This window comes from Nanorana parkeri, unplaced genomic scaffold, assembly GCF_000935625.1.
Source record: "Nanorana parkeri isolate BGI_ZX_2015 unplaced genomic scaffold, ASM93562v1 scaffold2916, whole genome shotgun sequence".
NCBI lineage: Eukaryota > Metazoa > Chordata > Amphibia > Anura > Dicroglossidae > Nanorana > Nanorana parkeri.
In genome coordinates this window covers 8,773-27,720 of record NW_017309184.1, presented here as the reverse complement: position 1 = coordinate 27,720, position 18,948 = coordinate 8,773, and the positions used below count along the sequence as shown (strand labels likewise).

General features: G+C 42.3%; 1 protein-coding gene across 1 annotated transcript in view; it reads left to right on the top strand.

Annotated features, from left to right (window-relative positions):
- LOC108802522 (scaffold attachment factor B2-like) overlaps positions 1 to 18,948 on the top strand; it is a 78,823-nt gene that overhangs the window by 57,935 nt on the left and 1,940 nt on the right. The window contains exons 12-17 of the mRNA XM_018574384.1: positions 2,644 to 2,931; positions 5,464 to 5,601; positions 14,194 to 14,233; positions 14,321 to 14,415; positions 17,815 to 17,873; positions 18,053 to 18,110. Coding sequence (XP_018429886.1) covers positions 2,644 to 2,931; positions 5,464 to 5,601; positions 14,194 to 14,233; positions 14,321 to 14,415; positions 17,815 to 17,873; positions 18,053 to 18,110 — 678 coding nt within the window. The remainder of the gene's footprint in view (positions 1 to 2,643; positions 2,932 to 5,463; positions 5,602 to 14,193; positions 14,234 to 14,320; positions 14,416 to 17,814; positions 17,874 to 18,052; positions 18,111 to 18,948) is intronic.

Below are 18,948 nucleotides of genomic sequence, written 5' to 3'. Positions count from 1 at the left end.
GTGCGGGAGAGCAGCGGCGAGTCAGCGCTGGTCCGGTGGGAGGAGCTCCAGATGGGGTCCTAATTTAGCTGGCCCAGAGGTACCGGCCAGCTAAATTAGGACCCCCACCTGGAACTCCTCCCACTTTGGCGCTATGCATCGGGGCATTTTGACAAGTACTTGTCAAAATGCACTGTATTGGGCCCGATTCCGATGCTAGCATCTAACCTGTAGATCCGCAGCCGATGTGACACTACAAGTCCCAGCATGGACCCAGCAGTCTGTAAATGCTGGGACTTGGAGTCCTGCAACTGCAGAGGAGACTCGTGTTCCCCAATTTGCTGTGTGATCCTCTGCAGAATAGGTGATCGCACAGGAACGGGTTGCTGTATAGGAGCTGTATTATCTACATTGGGACGTTTGGGATGAATTTAGCATTCGTACCCCTCCCCATTATGAGTTGGAAATCAGGCAATGCTGCTGTTATGCGGAATGGATTCAGCGCTGATTGGAGGCCATGTACAATGTATGGAAAGTTTCAAGTGTTTTCCTGTATGTGCTCTGGATAGAGATGCCTGTATACTCCATTGTATATCCGATCCATGTGTTTACGGAACTTGGCCAGTCCATACATGTCCGTGTGACAGATCTCTAGCATGACTGCTCTGTACACTGCCATGTGTGTTCCTCAGTGTATACACTGCATTCTGATCATGCTGGCAAATGCAAACCTTTAACTATGCTTTTAATACAGTCTTTAATGACTGATCCAGCAAGTTTAAATGACAGTAATATTTGCACTTGTCATGCAGTTTATTATGACATGTCATCTTAGCATTAACTGGAGCCAATGTCACCATCTTCTTATGTAGGTTATCACGTTATAATAGTGAACGTCCACCTTTTTAAGAATGTGCTGATACCAATACTGGTACCTAAAATCATTAGTTTGTATTGTCCCTTTTAAGAAAAAGTATTGCTAATTGCTATCGGCAAGTAATATATTAGGGATGCCCTGAAATTTCAGCCTCTGAAACACATCGGCCGAAAATGGCACTTTGGGCTAAATGCCGAAAGTGACATCTTTTGGCTGAAATTGCGGTGCATCCGTAGTGTCTCTCCTCCCTGCTGGGTGCTGCTTTTTGTGCCCTCTGACACAGAGCAGCATCCAGCGGGGATGCGAGCTCTGTGAGCGTGTTACAGGAGGCTGAGCTTTCCTCCCCGCACCGCCCGCTCAGCCTCCTGTGACCGAGTCAGGATGGAGTGTGGTATATAAACATTCGGTGATCACTGAATGTAAATAACTGGACATAGTTTGATTTACTGTGTACCAGTTATGAATAAAGAGGAAGTTATCTAAATCACTTCCTGTTCATTCATAATTGTGTACATAGTAACTCACACTAAAGCCACATTTTATGAATGAACAGGAACCTACAGTATAGAGGCTTCCTGTTATTCAGTGCCGGGCTGCAGAAAAAAAAAGAATGAGGACTCTGTGTCCTTAATCTTATTGTAAAAGGGAAATATCAGGGGTCTGTTTTAGGCCCCTAAAATTTCCCCAAAGCCCCCAACAGTAAAGTTTAAAAAATAAAAATATATATTAAAAAATTAGTTTAGAAAAAATAAGTAAATATTTGAAAAAGGTTAGAAAAAAAATAATTTTCGGTTTTGGCCTGACATTTTTTTTACATTTTCATTTCGATCTCAAAATTTCATTTCTGTGCACTGCTAAAATATTTATAGATTTTGTGTGTAAGTAAGAGCAGTTTAGAGGTTTGTACATTTCTTTTTAATATGGTCAGCATTAGAAAATCGCAGTTTAATATTTATTCGTTAATATTGTATATTTATGTATTGGGGGGTCATTTATCAAGCTGTTAAGTGACACAATAAGATGCATACAAGAGACTGCCTACCTCTTCCCCAGGTTTATAGTGTATTTGCATGCTTGTAATCCTGGGCAGACAACTGTGACAGATTTGCAAAGCTCCACAACACATTTATTACTGAAGATGAGATTTTCACTGTAAACAGATGACACACAAAGTGGTCAAGGTCCAGTTTCATTCTGTCACAGTGCTACATTAGAGCTAAGGTAATACTAAACTAGTTAGTATTGTGAAACAATATTGTGCTGAGCTAATAAGCATACATACTAAATAAATTGAAACATATATAAATGAGTCACATATATGAGCCTTCAAACAAATGAGGCATAGAAAATATCTACACACAGACAAAAAAGCAATATAGACAAAAAAAGTCCCAGAAAAAACTGAACTGCGCATGCGGCCGCCCGAGACATTTTCAGATGTTCGGATGGGGAGTGCGCGGCGAAGACCCAGGTAAGTTTAAACCTATTAAAAAAAATTAAAAAAAACTTTTGACGTTTTTGCGTATATCTATTGCTTGCTAGCAGTAGATATATGCAAATTAGTGAGGGTTTAATAACCCTTTAAGCTTACATTTGCACCTACGACTAAACAAATTGGAGGAGTGTATAACACCCGCACCACCACCTTGCCTGCCAGTTGAAGGCACCTCCATAGTTTGAGAGTCTCACCTGACAAAGGGTTCTGTCTTAAAATTTGTCTCTACATTTTGAAGGTCCATTTTGTAAATTAACATTTTTGGGATTTACTTTTGCCTTTTTTATACCAGGGAAAGAGATAGAAGAGTGCGAGAGAGACTTTTCATGATGCGTGAAAGAGAAGAACGAGAGAGATTAAGAAGAGAACGTGTCAGACTTCAGTTTGAAAGGGAAAGACTTGACAGGGAGCGAATGGAACGAGAGAGATTGGAAAGAGAGAGAATGCGAATAGAGGAAGAGAGGCGCATCGAGCAAGAACGTATCCAGAGAGAGAGAGAAGAATTGCGCCGCCAGCAGGAGCGTTTGCGCTATGAGCAGGACCGCCGAGGGATAAGAAGGCCTTATGATGTGGATGCAAGGTAAAATGTTAATGTACTTTAACCTATTTTCTGAGATACTGGTTAATTGCTTATTATACAGTTTCCTTATTTTAGCAAGAGATCATAGTTTAGTTTCTTGGTAAATTGTATGTATTGCAAGGATCTTTTTTTTTTTTTTTTTTTTTAAAGATTTCGAATAATTGTGTTGTTTGAAAGTAATTTTTTTTTTTTTTTTTTTTTTTTAAGATTCAGATTTTTTTTTGTTTTGTTCTAGAGTCTCCTTTTCCAAAGCCTATCTAAACCCAAACATAATCATGGAATACATTGCAAATTACCAGTCCTTAGATGAGGTGGCTCCCCCCCCCCACACTTGGTAATCCTGTAAATCAGTGTGCAACCTCAGGACCCACATTTTGTCTTTGGTCATTAAGTCTCGACCCAAGTCGCACTGCATTAGAACGCACGGCATTGCGGTACCGTGCATTCCAGTGTGGGCAATCGAACTGTGGGTAGGAGGTGCGTTTTGAGTACCATTTAAATGAATGGCAACGCAACATACCTCCCACACCACAACACGTAGTAGGTGTGATTGCGTGGTACGGTGGGTTAATCGCGCAGGACTGTGCAATTTAATGCACTGTACTAATGTGAACGGGCCCCCCAAAACACTCGCATACATACACAACCACAGACACACTCGCATTCTAATACACACATTAAAAAAAACAAAAACTTTTTTTAAGGTCCACTCAGTCTCCCTACCTTACGGGGTGGAGTGGATCCTCAGCCTGGGGTCCAATATGGGCTGCTCTGCTGTGTCGGAGCTTCATCCATATGTTCATTGCTTGTACAGCTCCCTTGCACACCCTGTAGAGGTGCTGGGAGCCAGAATGTGACGTCACTCTGGTCCAGGCCCCTCTGCGGGACACATGAGGCAGCTGTAAGCAATGCATGCATGGATGGAGCTCCCTCGTAGCCATAGCCCCATCCTATCCCACGTCAAGCTGACACTGCGCTGGGCAGCATATTCTGAATGGCTGCTTGGCACCGGAAAACACACAGTACTGTGCTGGGGGAGGCTGAGGAGCCTCTCACCTAGAAAAGTGGAAGGCATGCAGCGACCCACTGAACACGGGGTCACGACCCACCAGTTGAGAACCAAGGCTGTAAATAACACACTTCCTGTCCAGCATGGCTGCACTCTTATTCCACTGTATCTAAATGGAGCCATGGTTGTCTCCCAGGTTGGATGTCAAACATGCCTTCATCTCCATTACGTGGAGGTTTTGGGGATTATTCCTTTACAAGAGTTCGGATCACGGGAAGTGACCAGGACGCTGCATTTATGGCAAGATTAAACTGTATTTTCTGTAATTGTTGAAAATGATTTTAGCCTGAAAAAATAAAAAAAAACGTTTGCACGCCAAAGCTGCAATATATAACATTTTTATTTTTGGGTTTTAGTTATCCGTTAATCTAACATGCCTGTGCTTGTTGGATGATGAGCTGTTATCCCTTTTTAAATATTGGTACCACATTTACTTTGCACCAACCCATTGGTACCAGACATTAAAACGTTTTTTATAAGCTGGAAACAATGGACTAGAAATAACTGATCCCAACTCTTTAATGACCTGTACGTGCAATTTTGTATAATATTTTCTGGATCAATGTCAAACTGCTGTGGTGCATCTGAAATGCTTGTATTGTAGATCAGCACCACCACTTTTGTATACGTAGAGCTAAAGAAAATGTTTAATAGGTTTCCATCTGTTCCATCTGACCTAGTGTTCTTACTATTATCACTACAGATTTTGTGGGATTTTACTTACTCTTTAGTTCAATAAAAGTCCAAGTAGTCATGCAGTGTCCTCTGCTGCAGTGAACAAAGTAGGCAGACACTCCCAGAAGTGTCAATTTCTGCCAGACGTTTGGCAAGGTATTTAAATGCTGTTTTGCAAATGTATTTGAACTTTTTTTTTTTTTTAAACAGTCTATTCAACTATTTAGTAGCCTCTTTGTTTTCATTTTTGTTGCCGTTTTTTTTTTTTGCTCATTTATTTTTCTTTGAAAAACTGAAGGAAGTCCTTTCACATAAAGACACATAAAGGTCACATAAAAAGTAATAAACTTATGTGACTACGTAGGTTTTGTTTTTAGTTTTAAAATTTAGTTTTAAAATGAATACATTGCAATATGTTTACTTAAAATCAAACTGAAATGTTCCATTCATACTCTGATTTTTGTTGACAATATTTCCTCCCAACATGTGTTTTAAACAGTGTCTCTTGGCATTGCAATGATGGCTCTCTTAAATACCCACCAAAAGTGTTTTAGCACCATCACACACTGTCAACAAGGCCACCTTTTACACTCCTTTTTAAATAGTTTCTCACACACACTACTAGATGTATTACAGAACGATAATATATTTTCCATCCAACATTCTGTAATATTCCTTCCTGGGGTTTTCTTCATCCATCAAAACTTAAGCTGTTTTATCAAGCTGCCTTTCAAGCCTCTAACTGTGGTTTTTATGAGGTTTCGGTATATTTTTGTTCTTTTGTTTAGAAGAGATGAGCCATACTGGCCAGATTCAAAACGAATGGCTTTGGATGATCGCTATCGAGATTTTGGAAGAACAGACAGATTTAATGATTTCGAGAATAGAGATCGTGGTCGATATATGGATCATATGCACCTGGACAGGTAATATAGAAACATGTTTCTCTTCCAGCATTTAGTTAGGGGGTCAAAGGCAGTAGTCTTCTACTGATAAAGCTACTGCCTCTAGAACAGGGGTGCCCACAAGGTCGATCGCGATCTACCAGTCGATCGCATAGCGATCACTGGTAGATCGCCATGTCCTCTCCTCCCGCCGCTTCTCTGGATCCCCGCTGAGGAGATCCGAGAAGAAGTGAAGGAACCGGCGGCGGGGGAGGACGGAGCCGCTGTCACAGAACTAATGCAGAGCGGTGAGGAGAGAGAGAGAGAGACGCTCGGCCAGGATCTGACAGCCGGCGCCTCTCTCCCCCCTCACTGCTCGTCCTTTTTTTTCTATGTGTCCCCAGTTATAAATGAATGAACAGGATGTGATTTACATCACGTCCGTTCTTTCATGAGTTTCTCAATGGGGAGAAGCACTCTGTACAGAGGCTCCTCCCCATTCAGAAACTGCTTGATAGTAAAATATTTTCTGAATGAATGGGAAGCCTCTTTGCTTTCCATTCATTTAGAATAGAGGCTGCAGAAAAAGAGATTGAGGACTTTGTGTCCTCAATTTCTTTTTCTTTTTTAAAAGGGAAATATCAGGGGGCTTTTTAGACCCCTAATATTTCCCCGAAGCCCCCCCAAGAGTAAAAAAAAAAAAATTACGAAAATTTTAAAAAAATAAAAATAAATAATGAAAATAAAATAAAAAAATAGTAAAAAATAAATTTAAAAAACGTTGTTTTTTTTCTTGCCTCAGGCGCAAAAGGAGCTGGCTACGGCTATGCTCCCGTGGTGCTCGTGCGGCTGCCGGCTGAATGTGTCAGACGCTGCAGATGGAAAGGTGCAGGACACCCCATGTGCAACGTCGGCCACGGGAGGACAGGACGCCGGGGCATGTAGGGCGCACTGGAATGTAAGCCGGCCGACTCCCTGCGTTCAGGTGCGGGAGGGGGTGTGGAGCTGTATTGAAGTCAATGGCATCGCCCACATTGCGATCGCCCGCACTCGGAACGCAGGCACATTAGTGCCTGCATTCCGGTCCAGTGCGATCTGCAAAAATAGTGCTTGCAGCATTTTTGCGGATCGCACTGGACTGGAACACAGGCACTAATGCAGGCGATCGCACTGTGGGCGAGGGGCCTGCCTGCGGAGCCTGGCTGCGGTGCCATTGACTTCAATGCACCGCCACGCCCCCTCCCACCCCTGAATGCAGGTGTTTTTTCGTTGGTAGATCTCAATGAGCTTGTCATTTGAAAAGTAGATCTCCAGACGAAAAGTAGTGGGCGCCCCTGCTCTAGAAGGTTGCACATTGGGCATATCAAAGGGAACAGCTTTATGTGTTTTTATGCATTCTACTGCACATGTTTGCTGAAGAACATAGCCCAACTGACATGGTTTGAACAGGTCCTAAGACTTTCAAGCCAAATTTTCAATATCTACTGGCCGTTTCATCTTACAGGATATCCAGATCCCGGATATTCACCCCAACAGCCATATGGGACTTTTGATTTGCATATTCAGTGCAGTGGCCTACTGCTCTTCCCATGCAGTACCAGATCCCCAGATGAGAATTGTCGCTGCTACTTGGTTTACTGCTCATCCTACACCCCCAGATTCGAATATGCACTGTATGGCTGTCCTATTCTGCATCTGTCATACTGGTCTCCCAGAGCTGGATATTCATTCCAGTGGCCCCACTAGGTTCAGCACCATGCTAGAGAGACAGTATAATCACTCACTGCTGTATCTCTTAGTGGTTCGAGCAATGGCTTTTTTCCATGCTTTCAGTGTGAGGGATCATCTAGTACAGGTGGTGAAATTCACATTTGGAAAGTGTGGTAGTCTACATCAGTTCAGCTGCTGTGGTGCTTCAGAGAGTACTTTATTTCAAATGTTTTTCTGCAGGCCAGACATCGAAAAAATCCAATCTCTAGCTTCCTCTTACAGGGAAAGGCTATTTGGGACTTCTCAGGATGCCATCTTGAAGGATGGCAGTGTTGGGGAAAAGCACGCCACTAAAGCTGGCCATACACCTTAAGATTATTATTCGATTTTCTTTTGTCCCATCATCGAACTCCGTACGTTTTCCACTCGAGTACTCCATGTACAGACCAATGTTGGTTTTGATTATGGTTCGTTAGCAATACTAACTGGCTGAATTTCGTCAATCAACCAAACAGATTTTCGTTTGTGCATTGTTCATGTTGCGATTTTTGGTTTTTTTCTGAACGAAAACGCCACTAATCCATTATTTATTTTTTGTACGATTGGAAAAAAATTTCCACACTGACTCTTGATTTGGGAGGGTCTGGTTCGTTAAGGGGGCCGTTCACACCACTGATGCAGTGCGTTACGGCACGATTCTGCCCAGAACGCACTGCATCGCGGCCGGCTAACTTTTGTGTGGCAGGAGGGGGCGTGGCGGGCAATTGAATGGCACTGTGGCCACGCCCTCCGTCCGCAATGCGACAGGCCACACTGGATTGCAAGGCACATTATGCCTGCGGTCCGGTCCGATCAAAATAGTGCTTGCAGCATTTTGATCGCATAATGTGCGAACCCGTACAGCCGATCTCATTGCGGCCGGGGGGCGTGGCTATGGTGCTGGGCAGTGCGTTCCAGGCCAGAATCGGACCTGAAACGCTCTGCTTATGGTGTGATCTAACCCCAAGTGTCTCGCACGAAAACTTCTATTGCTAGGGATGCTGAAAATGTTTTTTTTACCTGCATCTCAATGCAGACTTTTGAAAAGTCCCCCCCCCCCCCCCCCTTTTTATATTGTTTTCCTCTTGGAACCCTCATGACAGTTACTGAGGGTAAGGAAGATGGCGTGGAAGCCGCTATCCCTCTGATAATTTTCCAGTAGAGGAAGGAGTATCTTTTGGAACCTTCTTGAGAGATATAACTTTTTAGACATTTTAGGAAGTGGTTGATTGTTACATGCTCAGGGCAAGTACTGATACTCAGTTATCAGGGGAATATGTACAGCAGTACCACCAAAAGTGTTTTAGCACTATCACACACTGTCAACAAGGCCACCTTTTACACTCCTTTTTAAATAGTTTCTCACACACTACTAGATGGATATTCTAGATCGATAATATATTTTCCATCCAAAATTCTGTAATATTCCTTCCTGGGGTTTACTTCATCCATCAAAACTTAAGCTGTTTTATCAAGCTGCCTTTCAAACCTCTAACTGTAGTTTTTATAAAGTTTCGGTATATTTTTGTCCTTTGTTTAGAAACAACAAAAGGGGAAGAGATGAGCCATACTGGCCAGATTCAAGTGTACATTCCAAGTGTAGTCCAAGTGTACATTCTGGATTCTATTCCACTACATGCCTTGGGCCTTGAGCAAGATCCTTGCTTGCATATCCCCATCTTGCTAGTGTGGATGTGCTCGCATTTCATTTTCATAGTGGAATACCTGGAAGACCTTCTACTAGGTGAACACTGAACAGTTTGCGAAGATGTTATCTGTTATTGGCCAACAAGTCAGACTCTACAGAGGTTCGTTAGGTCCTGAACCCCCAGAAGTCAGCTAGAGATCCTACTAGCTGGTTGTAATACCTGGGCTTATATTTGGGCACCGCTCAAGCCAGAATGTTCTGTTCCCAGGAGAATTTCAGTCTGTCTGCTTCGACGCCAGCTCTATAGTCCAGCAGCTCTCCAACTTTCCTTTTGTATGAGGGTTTGGGGTTTGATGGTAGCCTCCTTTGGGACAGATCTGTATGCCCAATTCCATTCCTGTTTGTTTACTTAACGTTCGGTCTGCATGAGACTAGAGGCCGCAAGTTTCTGGACCTACTGAGATGCTTGACACTCGAGTGGTCTCTGGTTAGTGGCTTAGAGGATCCAGCCCTGGAGTTGGGTATACCTCTTCCTCCATTGGGCTCAAAGTAACTTACGATTGTTACGAACCGGATGGATTGGAGAGGGGTCCTGGACACCCTTTTTTGTGCAGAGAGCTAGAAGACTCTTGTTTTATTATTGAAATGCTGGCATTCTGAGCATGCCAGCATTTTGATCATCCCTTTCATTAGAGCTGCAACAATTAATCGACTAAGTCGATTATAATCGATGATGGAAAACGTTGTCAACGTTTTCCCATCATCGATTAGTTTGCCTGCTTGCAGCGCGCCGCACGACACTTCTCCTCCCTGGAGGGCTTCCAGCTACCGCACACGCACAGCAGCCACGTTGCTCCACCCTACCTGAGTCCGGGGCGGCTTCACTGGGAGGACAGGCTTCCTGCTGACGTTGCAGACGCCAAGCCGCCAATGGCGTGCCTCGTCAAATCAGAGCTTCTCTTGTCATGCTGTGCGTGCAGCGTTGATGTCTGAACCCCGTGAGCAAGGTTAGTATTGCGTATGAAAATGTACATGGTCACCGGAGGAGAATCTGAGAGCACTGAGCCCATATGACAGGGGCTGTTCCGGTCCCTGGGAAATGGGGACATTATTAGTAGAGGGGAGATGTTTCCATGCTGTACTAACTTCCTGCCTGGTAATGGTACTATTGCTGGGATTTGTTGTATTCCTCTATAGCTGGTGTTATACTGCATTGCGCCGTATAATCATTTATTATACAGCGCAATGCAGAATAACGCCTGCTACAGAGGACTACAAATTCCAGCAATAGTACATTATAGTATAATGTACTATTGCTGGGATTGGCTGTATTACTCTATAGCTGCTGGTATTGTGCTGTATAATGTACTATTGTACTATATTGCACACCACACTTTTTTTTTTTTTTTTACTTCCCCCGTTCCAAGCTTGCTCCTGTGACAGACTACAATCTCAATACAAACTAGTAGTCCATCACTGGAGGTTTTTTTTTTTTTTTATCCGATTCATCGAACTCAACTAATCGATTTTGAAAATAATCGTTAGCTGCAGCCCTACCTTTCATGCTGGACATTTCAGCTGTAGTCCTCTTATCGGGATTCAGCCACAGCCGTGGCCTACATCAGCTATCAGGGAAGCAGAAATCTTGCTTCTTTAAGGGCCCATTCACACCACATCTAGATAATCTCCAGACCAGATTGTTTCCGGACCCAAAATGCATCCTAATGTAGCCCAATGCTATTTCTGGCCTCTGTTCACCCCAGCGCAGTCCGTTCCAGACCAGAAGAGAAAAATACTGCTTGTCTCATTTTTGCATCCCTTATTAGGTGACCAAGCAACAAACTTACTGGACACCTATTGTTTTTTGAAGATTATAATTTTCTATTATTCCGCTCTTTTGTCAAATGCCTGTATTATTATTACAGGCATTTGACCAACGTTGCACTTATGTGCAACGTTGGTCAAAAACTCATAAAACTTGGTACAATGGCAGAGCTCTATGCTCTGCAGAACTTAGTGCAATGTAAAGGTTATAGGTCACCTAATGCGGCAGCAATCTTGGTTTTTGCGACAATTTTTTTGATCCTAATAGGTTGGACTTGATGGACTAATGTCTTTATTCAACCTCAAATACTATGTAACTATGTATCATGTTTGTGTTATACGTCTATTGGCCACATGGTTTGGCAGCCATGTTGGGTTGTGCAATATTCTGCAAACAACTTCATCTCTGAAACCATTTATCATGGTTGTAAAAACAGGTCCAATCCCAAAAGCAATATGGCTGCTGCAAGCCAGTGGTATTTAGATAGTGTTATTATGGCCTTTTTTCTAAAGTTTTTAATAAGCACATTGGTGGGTATTTATCAAATCTGGAGCAGATTTGCACTGCAGCCAATCGGCTTCTATCTTTTTTAAATCTTACCTGAGCAAACTGAAAAGAGGTGGTGATTGGTTGCTATGGGCAAGTGCTCCAGATTCTGATTGCTCCAGTTTTGATAAATCCCCGCCTCTTTACTCAAAACTCATGCAAGTTGGCCCAATGGTAGAGTTCTATGCTTTGCCTAATCTTTAGCATCACAAAGGTCATAGGTCACATTCCCTGGCAGCCATCTTGGTTTGGGTGACCATATTCAGCTTCATATTCAAAGATCCGTTTCTCAAACTATTAAAGCTACAGATATGCAAATTGCTGTTTAGTTATGCTGTGATCTACACTCAGAACTGATTATTACAAGTCAATTGACAACATAGTTTGGCGGCCATATTGAATTGTCTAAAATTCTACAAATATTATTATTTTGATGCTCCTTTTTTCAAATGCTAATTATAACCACACCGTTATTTAAAAATTCATGAAATTTGACATCTTGGTTTTAGCAAACATATTTCGGGCAATATTAACCACTTGAAGACCGGGGTGTCTCACCCCCTTCCTGGCCAGGCCATTTTTCAGTATTCAGCGCTGCGGTACTTTGACTGACGTTTATTCCGTCATGCAACGCTGTACTGATACGAATTTCATACCATTTTTTGGGGACACATAGAGCTTTCTTTTGGTGGTATTTAATCACCACTGGGGTTTTTATTTTTTACTATATAACAAAAAAAGTACCCTAAATTTTGAAAAAAAAACATGTTTCCCTATAAAATGTTATGAAACATTTATTTTCACCCCATTTTTTGGTATAATATAAAAGACGGGGTCACGTCGGGTAAATAGACACTAAACATGTCAACCTTTAAAATTGCGTGCGCCCGCAAAATCGCAGAAAACGACCGCCACCAAAATTGTCCATAGGCGACACTTTAAACGTTTTTACCGCTCATCAGTTTAGTGTTATCAGTGATTGATGGCCCTAAAATTATTGCTCTCACTCCGACGTTCGCGGCGATATGTAACATGTGCTGCATAATGGGCGCAATCGTCGTTTTCGTACATAGGCGCACCCGACGCATGTGTATGTGGGGGGGGGGCGGGGGACTTTAAAACATTTTTTGTGTTATTTTTTTTAATTATTATTTGTGAATATTTTTTTTAGCTTCTTTATTTTTTTTAATGCTGTAATTTTTTTTTTAACTTTTTTTAGACAACTTTATTGCTATAACATAGGGGATTAAGAAATCCCCTATGTAATAGCCAGTTCACCAAACAGGTCCTCTTTATGGAGACATCAGGGGTCTCCAAGACCTCTGATGTCACCTAGGGACCCCCACAGAAGCTGATGAAGCAGAGATCTGCTTCATCAGCTTCTCTCCGGTGTTCTGCACCGGAGAGTGACACTGAATGCAGGAAGTGATGTAATATACATCACTTCCTGCATTCGGGGACAGGAAGAGAGATCAAAGGGAAATCGAGTAATGATCTCCCTTTGATCTGCTGTTAGAGCGTCGCCGTGCCGGTCCCAGCCGCACCGGCCACATCGGATCACGGACCGGCAGCGGCGACGAGGAGACCGCGTGACAGAGGTACAGGGGGAGGGGGGGGGGGAGGCCGCACACCCGCAGCTCCTGCAAGTGATCGGGCGTCTCTAGAGACGCCTGATCGCTTGTATGTAAACAGCCATCGCTGGCTGTTTACATGCTCACAGTTTTGCCTCTCGTGTGCGCGCTGAGTGCCGCACACGAGAGGGGGGAGGGGCAGGACGTCTTAAGACGCCCTCCTAGCAGACTCCCGGCCGTGGACGTAAGGTGGTTAAAACATCTTTTTTTTTTCATAACCACTAAAGATTTACAACTTGCTATTTGAGGATATGCTGAGCTCTACAGTCATATATGTTCATTACAAGCCATTTGACCACATAGTTTAGCAGCCATATTGGATTGTGCAATATTTTACAATCATCTTTTTCTTTGAAACTGTTTGTTGGAACAATGTGAAATTTGGCACATATGTCCATGGGCACCTCCTCTACCACGGAGGATTAAAGCAAGTCCATGCCAAAATCAATATGTCCGCATTTTTTGTTGCAGCCCAGGTTGTGGGTGTTCTCTTCCCTTCATGGAAATTTTATGGTTTCACCTCGTTTTGGTTGGGTGTTGGTTGATCACCTTCTTGCTTGTTTAGTTTTGGTGCCACTTCCATGTGGAGTCATTCCTTCTGGTAGTGACCTTTCTCAGTTTTCAGCATCAGCCTGAATCTCTGTGCCCTCCCTTTGGTTGTGTTGGCTGGTTCCCCCTATCTGGTAGGAGGCTTTGCCTAATCTGGTTCAGATTTGGGCCTCAGTCCTTCAGGCGGTTCCTGGGCTGGAAGCAGTCCCCTTGTTTCTTCATTGGGCCTCTTAGTGATTGTTTCTCCGTTGGATATATTTCATTTGGACTGCTTTGCAGCTGAATTCCTAGGTGCCTCAATGGACAAGAAACAAAATAGGATTTTTGTACCCGCCATAAAATCCTTTTCTTGGAGCCTATTGAGGGACACGTATCCCACCTCCTGTGTTTATGTTCACACTCTTGGAACTGCTTGCTATAAACCGAGGCATGCTGGGTAGAGAAGTTTTAAGCTGGCCAGTGTGCCAAGCCACATGTAGGCAGTAGTATAACCCATCAGTATCTGAATTCCTGTGTCTGACAGTGGACTCCAAGAAAAGTATTTTGAAAGTGAGTAAATATCTTTTTTATTTAAAAAAAAATGTTTTTTATAATCTTTATGGTTCCAGCCAAAAATATATTTATACAGTGGTCTTTAATGGTTTTGTACCCTTTGTATGTTATAAGAATTCACTTTTCTTCTTCAGGAGGGATGATTCAAGGTCTGGCATGGGTGGCAGAGATATGGTAAGTGAAATAAAAATAAAAACTAAGTTTGAAGAAATACCCACCTTTCCCTATATGGGGCCTACATTTTCTTTCTTCATTCTGTAGAATTACTCCGATCGTCATGGGAGAGATCAGCGTGATGGTTGGGGAGATTATGATAGACGTGTAGATGATGGAAGGGTTGTGCCACCACCAGGAAGGTTTGTCATTTTGTTTGTTTTTTCTATAAAAATCCAGATTGTTAAAAAAAATTATATTTCAGCAATGTGTTGATGTGCTAAAACTAAAAATTAAATGTTTGCAATGTATTTTAGGTGCTTTTGATGCGTGTGTATATGTGTGTGTGTATATATGTATGTATGTATATCTATATCTCTATCTCCTTATCTATAACTGTATCATTGTCACAGGTCGGCTCAGATTATGAGGCTGAGTGAACATCACTCGCCTCATAATTCTCCTTTAAATCCAATAACTTGTATAATAGCCAATGTGGTGTGAATTCTTTGAGGTTTTCTGGTAGCTTCTTATACATAGTGAAGTGTTGGGACATTAGATAATTACTTTAGATGTGTGGTTCAGGAGCACCTCTTAAAAAAAATTTCTTCTCGCTTCAATGTTTGTTTAGATTACAAAAGAACAATAAAAATATAATGGTTCCATTTAACCTCTTCCCGACTTTAAGATGTTCACTTCCCGATTATTAGAGCCGATGTGTGACAGTTTAATTGTCGCACGTCCGCTCTAACTATGAGGATGAGTGAAAATCATCCGCCACAAAGTAGTAGGCCACGTAAAATGACAGAGCGGGGTCAGCACATGCTGAAGCACACAGTGTGCAGAAGTCACCAACTTTCTGGATGTCTGTAGCTATCGACTCTGCAAACTTCGTGTGGCCTTCAGATTGGCACAACAACAGTGCGTAGAGAGCTTCATGGAATGGGTTTCCATGGCCGAGCTGCTGCATCCAAGCCTTACATCACCAAGTCCAATGGAAAGCGTCGGATGCAGTGGTATAAAACACGCCGTCACTGGATTCTAGAGAAGCGGAGACGTGTTCTCTGGAGTGACTAATCACGCTTCTCTGTCTGGCAATCCGATGGACCTGTCTGGGTTTGGCGGTTGCCAGGAGAACGGTACTTGCCTGACTGCATTGTGCCAACTGTAAAGTTTGGAGGGGGGGATTATGATGTGGGGTTGTTTTTCAGGGGTTGAGCTTGGAGCCTTAGTTCCAGTGACATTTTCGCAAGGCATCTTAAGACTCTTAAGGCATCAGCATACCAAGACATTTAGGACAATTTCATGCTCCCAACTTTGTGGGAACAGTTTGGGAATGTCCCCTTCCGGAACCAAAATGACTGTGCACCAGTGCACAAAGCAAGGTCCATAAAGACATGGATGAGCGAGTTTGGGGTGGAGGAACTTGACTGGCCTGCACAGAGTCCTGACCTCAACCCGATAGAACACCTTTGGGATGAATTAGAGCGCAGACTGCGAGCCATGCCTTCTCCAACATTAGTACCTGACCTCACAAATGCGCTTTTGGAACAATGGTCAAACATTCCCATTAGAGCTGCAACAGTTAATCGATTTAGTCGATTAAAATCGACGGTTGAAAACGTTGCCAACGTTTTCGATCATCGATTCGTCGGCTATCGATTGATTTCCCGGTTCGGGGCTCCAAACGCGGCCTGAAGCACACGTCACACGCTGTTTCCGTCCCGCTGCGCCCGCCGGACATAAGCCACGGCCACCACACGCTGCTCCCGCCGTGCTTATACAGCCTGTATAATGTATTATTGCTTGGACTTGTTGTTCCTCTATAGCTGCTAATGTTCTGCAGTGTGCCGGTGTATTATACATTTGGTTTTCTGCATTGCATTGTATTGTGCATGGTGTTCTGCATTGTATAATACAGTGACACACTGCAGAACACCAGCAGCTATAGAGGAACAACAAATCCCAGCAATAATATATTAAACACCCGGTATAATGTATTATTGCTGGGATTTGTTGTTCCTCCTATAGCTGGTGGTATTCTCCATTGCGCTGTATAATGTATTATTGCTGGGATTTGTAGTTCCTCTATAACTGGTCAGTGGTAATCTGCATTGTGCAGTATAAACATACGGTGCAATGGAGAATACCACCAGCTATGGAGCACTACAAATCCCAGCAATAGTACATTATAGTATAATATACTATTGCTGGCATTTGTTGTACTCCTATATAGCTGCTGGTATTCTGCATTTCGCCGTATATTAAACTAGTAGTCCATCACTGAACTTTTTTTTTTTTTTTATCCGATTAGTCGATTAATCAAACTTAATAATCAGCTAACTAATCGATTATGAAAATAATCGTTAGCTGCAGCCCTAATTCCCATAGACACACTCCTAAACCTTGTGGACAGCCTTCCCTTCCAAGAGTTGAAACTGTTATAGCGGCAAAGGGTGGGCCAACTCAATATTAAACCCTACGAACTAAGACTGGGATGCCATTGAAGTTAATGTGTGTGTAAAGGCAGGCGTCCCAATACTTTGGGCAATATAGTGTTATATACACACACTCAGAACATCTTCATAATCTTGTATGTTGTATATCTCTGATATGTTTAGGGTTTATCTGTTATCTTATATTTATTTGTTCTGTCTTTTGATTCATTAAGATGCATTTCTTACTCCCAGGTCCAACATTTAGGACACCCCTACTCGTTCCACTGTCTCTAGGTGGATTTATTAAACTACCACCCATGTCTATGAACTAAAGGGTAACGTTCTCCCCCCTTCCAGTCAAGGTTCACTCTATTAGAAGTGTTAGTGCTTCCAGGGACTTTTAGCATCAGACTTTGGTCTCCCAAATCTGTAGGGCTGCAACCTGTTCGCTGTTAAGGCCCCTGCGGATGCCAGCTTCGGTTGCAAAGTTCTTTAGGTGCCCCTCTGGACCTATGGTCTGGGAAGTCTGGTAGTGCAATGGTTGCTGCATAACTCTTTTTATCTAGAAATAACACCCTGTGTCCTGTAATGTACTGTACTCTTAGAAATCAGATTTGACAGGTAATACAAAAATCCTATTTTTTTAACAATTATTTATTGTTTAACAAAACATGTTTTGCTAAAATACAGAGTTCCAAAAGAAAAATGATGGCAAGCAAGGGGATTGCCTATATTGGATGCAGCTGTCTGTGCCCACATTAACCAGTGACACCCATTGGGCTTATAAAATACTTACAAAGGTTATTTACAATAACAAAAACTTCCTGTTTTTTAGTTTCATAGAATATGGCACATATAGTGAAAGTCTACCTTTACACTACCTTTTATGATCAACTCAGATGAAACACATTGATCATCATTACCTGGTGTCATGATGATCTGAAATATTCATGTAACATGTAATACTCTACCTGGTACTGGTATAAACAATACCAATGGGAGACGTAAAAGACATTGGTTTGTTTGTGACCTTTTATTGTCACAACTATATGCTGTGTGATTACATTATGCATATGTGTATATTACCATCCTGTATATTTGCTTTGTGTTCAATAAACAGTTTATTTATAAAAAATTCTAACGGTGTACTCTTGTCCTCATTAGGGATGGACGTGATTGGGGTGAACATGGTCGCAAGATGGAATCTGATCGATCAAGACCAGGTAATGTTTATAGTATTGTAGAAAGTCACCACAAGGCCACCGTAGTTGGCTGGATAGGTTGTTTTAGGCAATTGAAAGCCAGCCTCAGGCCTTAACAATACTGCTTGACCCATTTTCTATTGTTACTTTATGCATTGTGCAAAATTTTCTAAATAACTAAGTCCTACCTTCTTTAAAAGGTGACCGTGGTATGCCAGGTTCATCAGGGCAAGGGCACATGACTAGAGGAGTGCATGGGTAAGCATACATCGGTTTAAAGGCATGTTATAAATACTATGTTTTTAGACCAGAAATGCAATACAAGCCTTTATTTTACAAGCCATTTTATTATTATAAAAGTATTAGTGTTATTTTCCTTTAATTTCTTTGGTTCTGTCTTATGATTGTATAGGCATGTGTTTTCAGTGTTCAGACACTCCTAACAATACCATAAGCTCTTGTTGGTGAATTTTAAGAATCCATGCCTTAAGCATCAAATAAAAACCCCTTTTAAAGGAGAACTATGGGGTTCTATCTTTTTTTATTAATGCATTCCTTAGGCTAAATAAGTAAATAATGTAATTTACTCTAATTAGCCAAAATGCACAGTAAGGCTGTAAACCCTTATTTAAGGTGGTGGGCGGGGCTAAGCGCCGCAATGAGAAGACATCCCGACGTATCTGGCGGGATCCTCCCCACTGATGACTGACAGTGATTCTTGAGATATATATGGACATGCGCAGCAGCTCTCTCCTTACCTACACGTCCCAGTGTGCCAGCTCCTCCCCCCCCCCCTCTCTCTCCCCCTCCCTGCGGACACTGACATACTAAAATGATTGTGGATCGCTGATGACGGAGGGGGAGGAGCTCTCTCTTCAGCATTTACTACAAATGGGAAAGTCCATATATGGTAAATGATGTCACTGGAGATCCCTGCTGATCGGATTCGATCACTTGGCCCCTTTTTTATAGTATTTATTTTTTGTCTCTTGCTGCAAGCATCTTAACCACTTTAGTCCCACAAGTTTTTTTTAGTTTTGGTTTAGCTTCTTAAAAATTGGAGCTTTCCGTAATTTTACTTTTTTTTTTTTTTTTT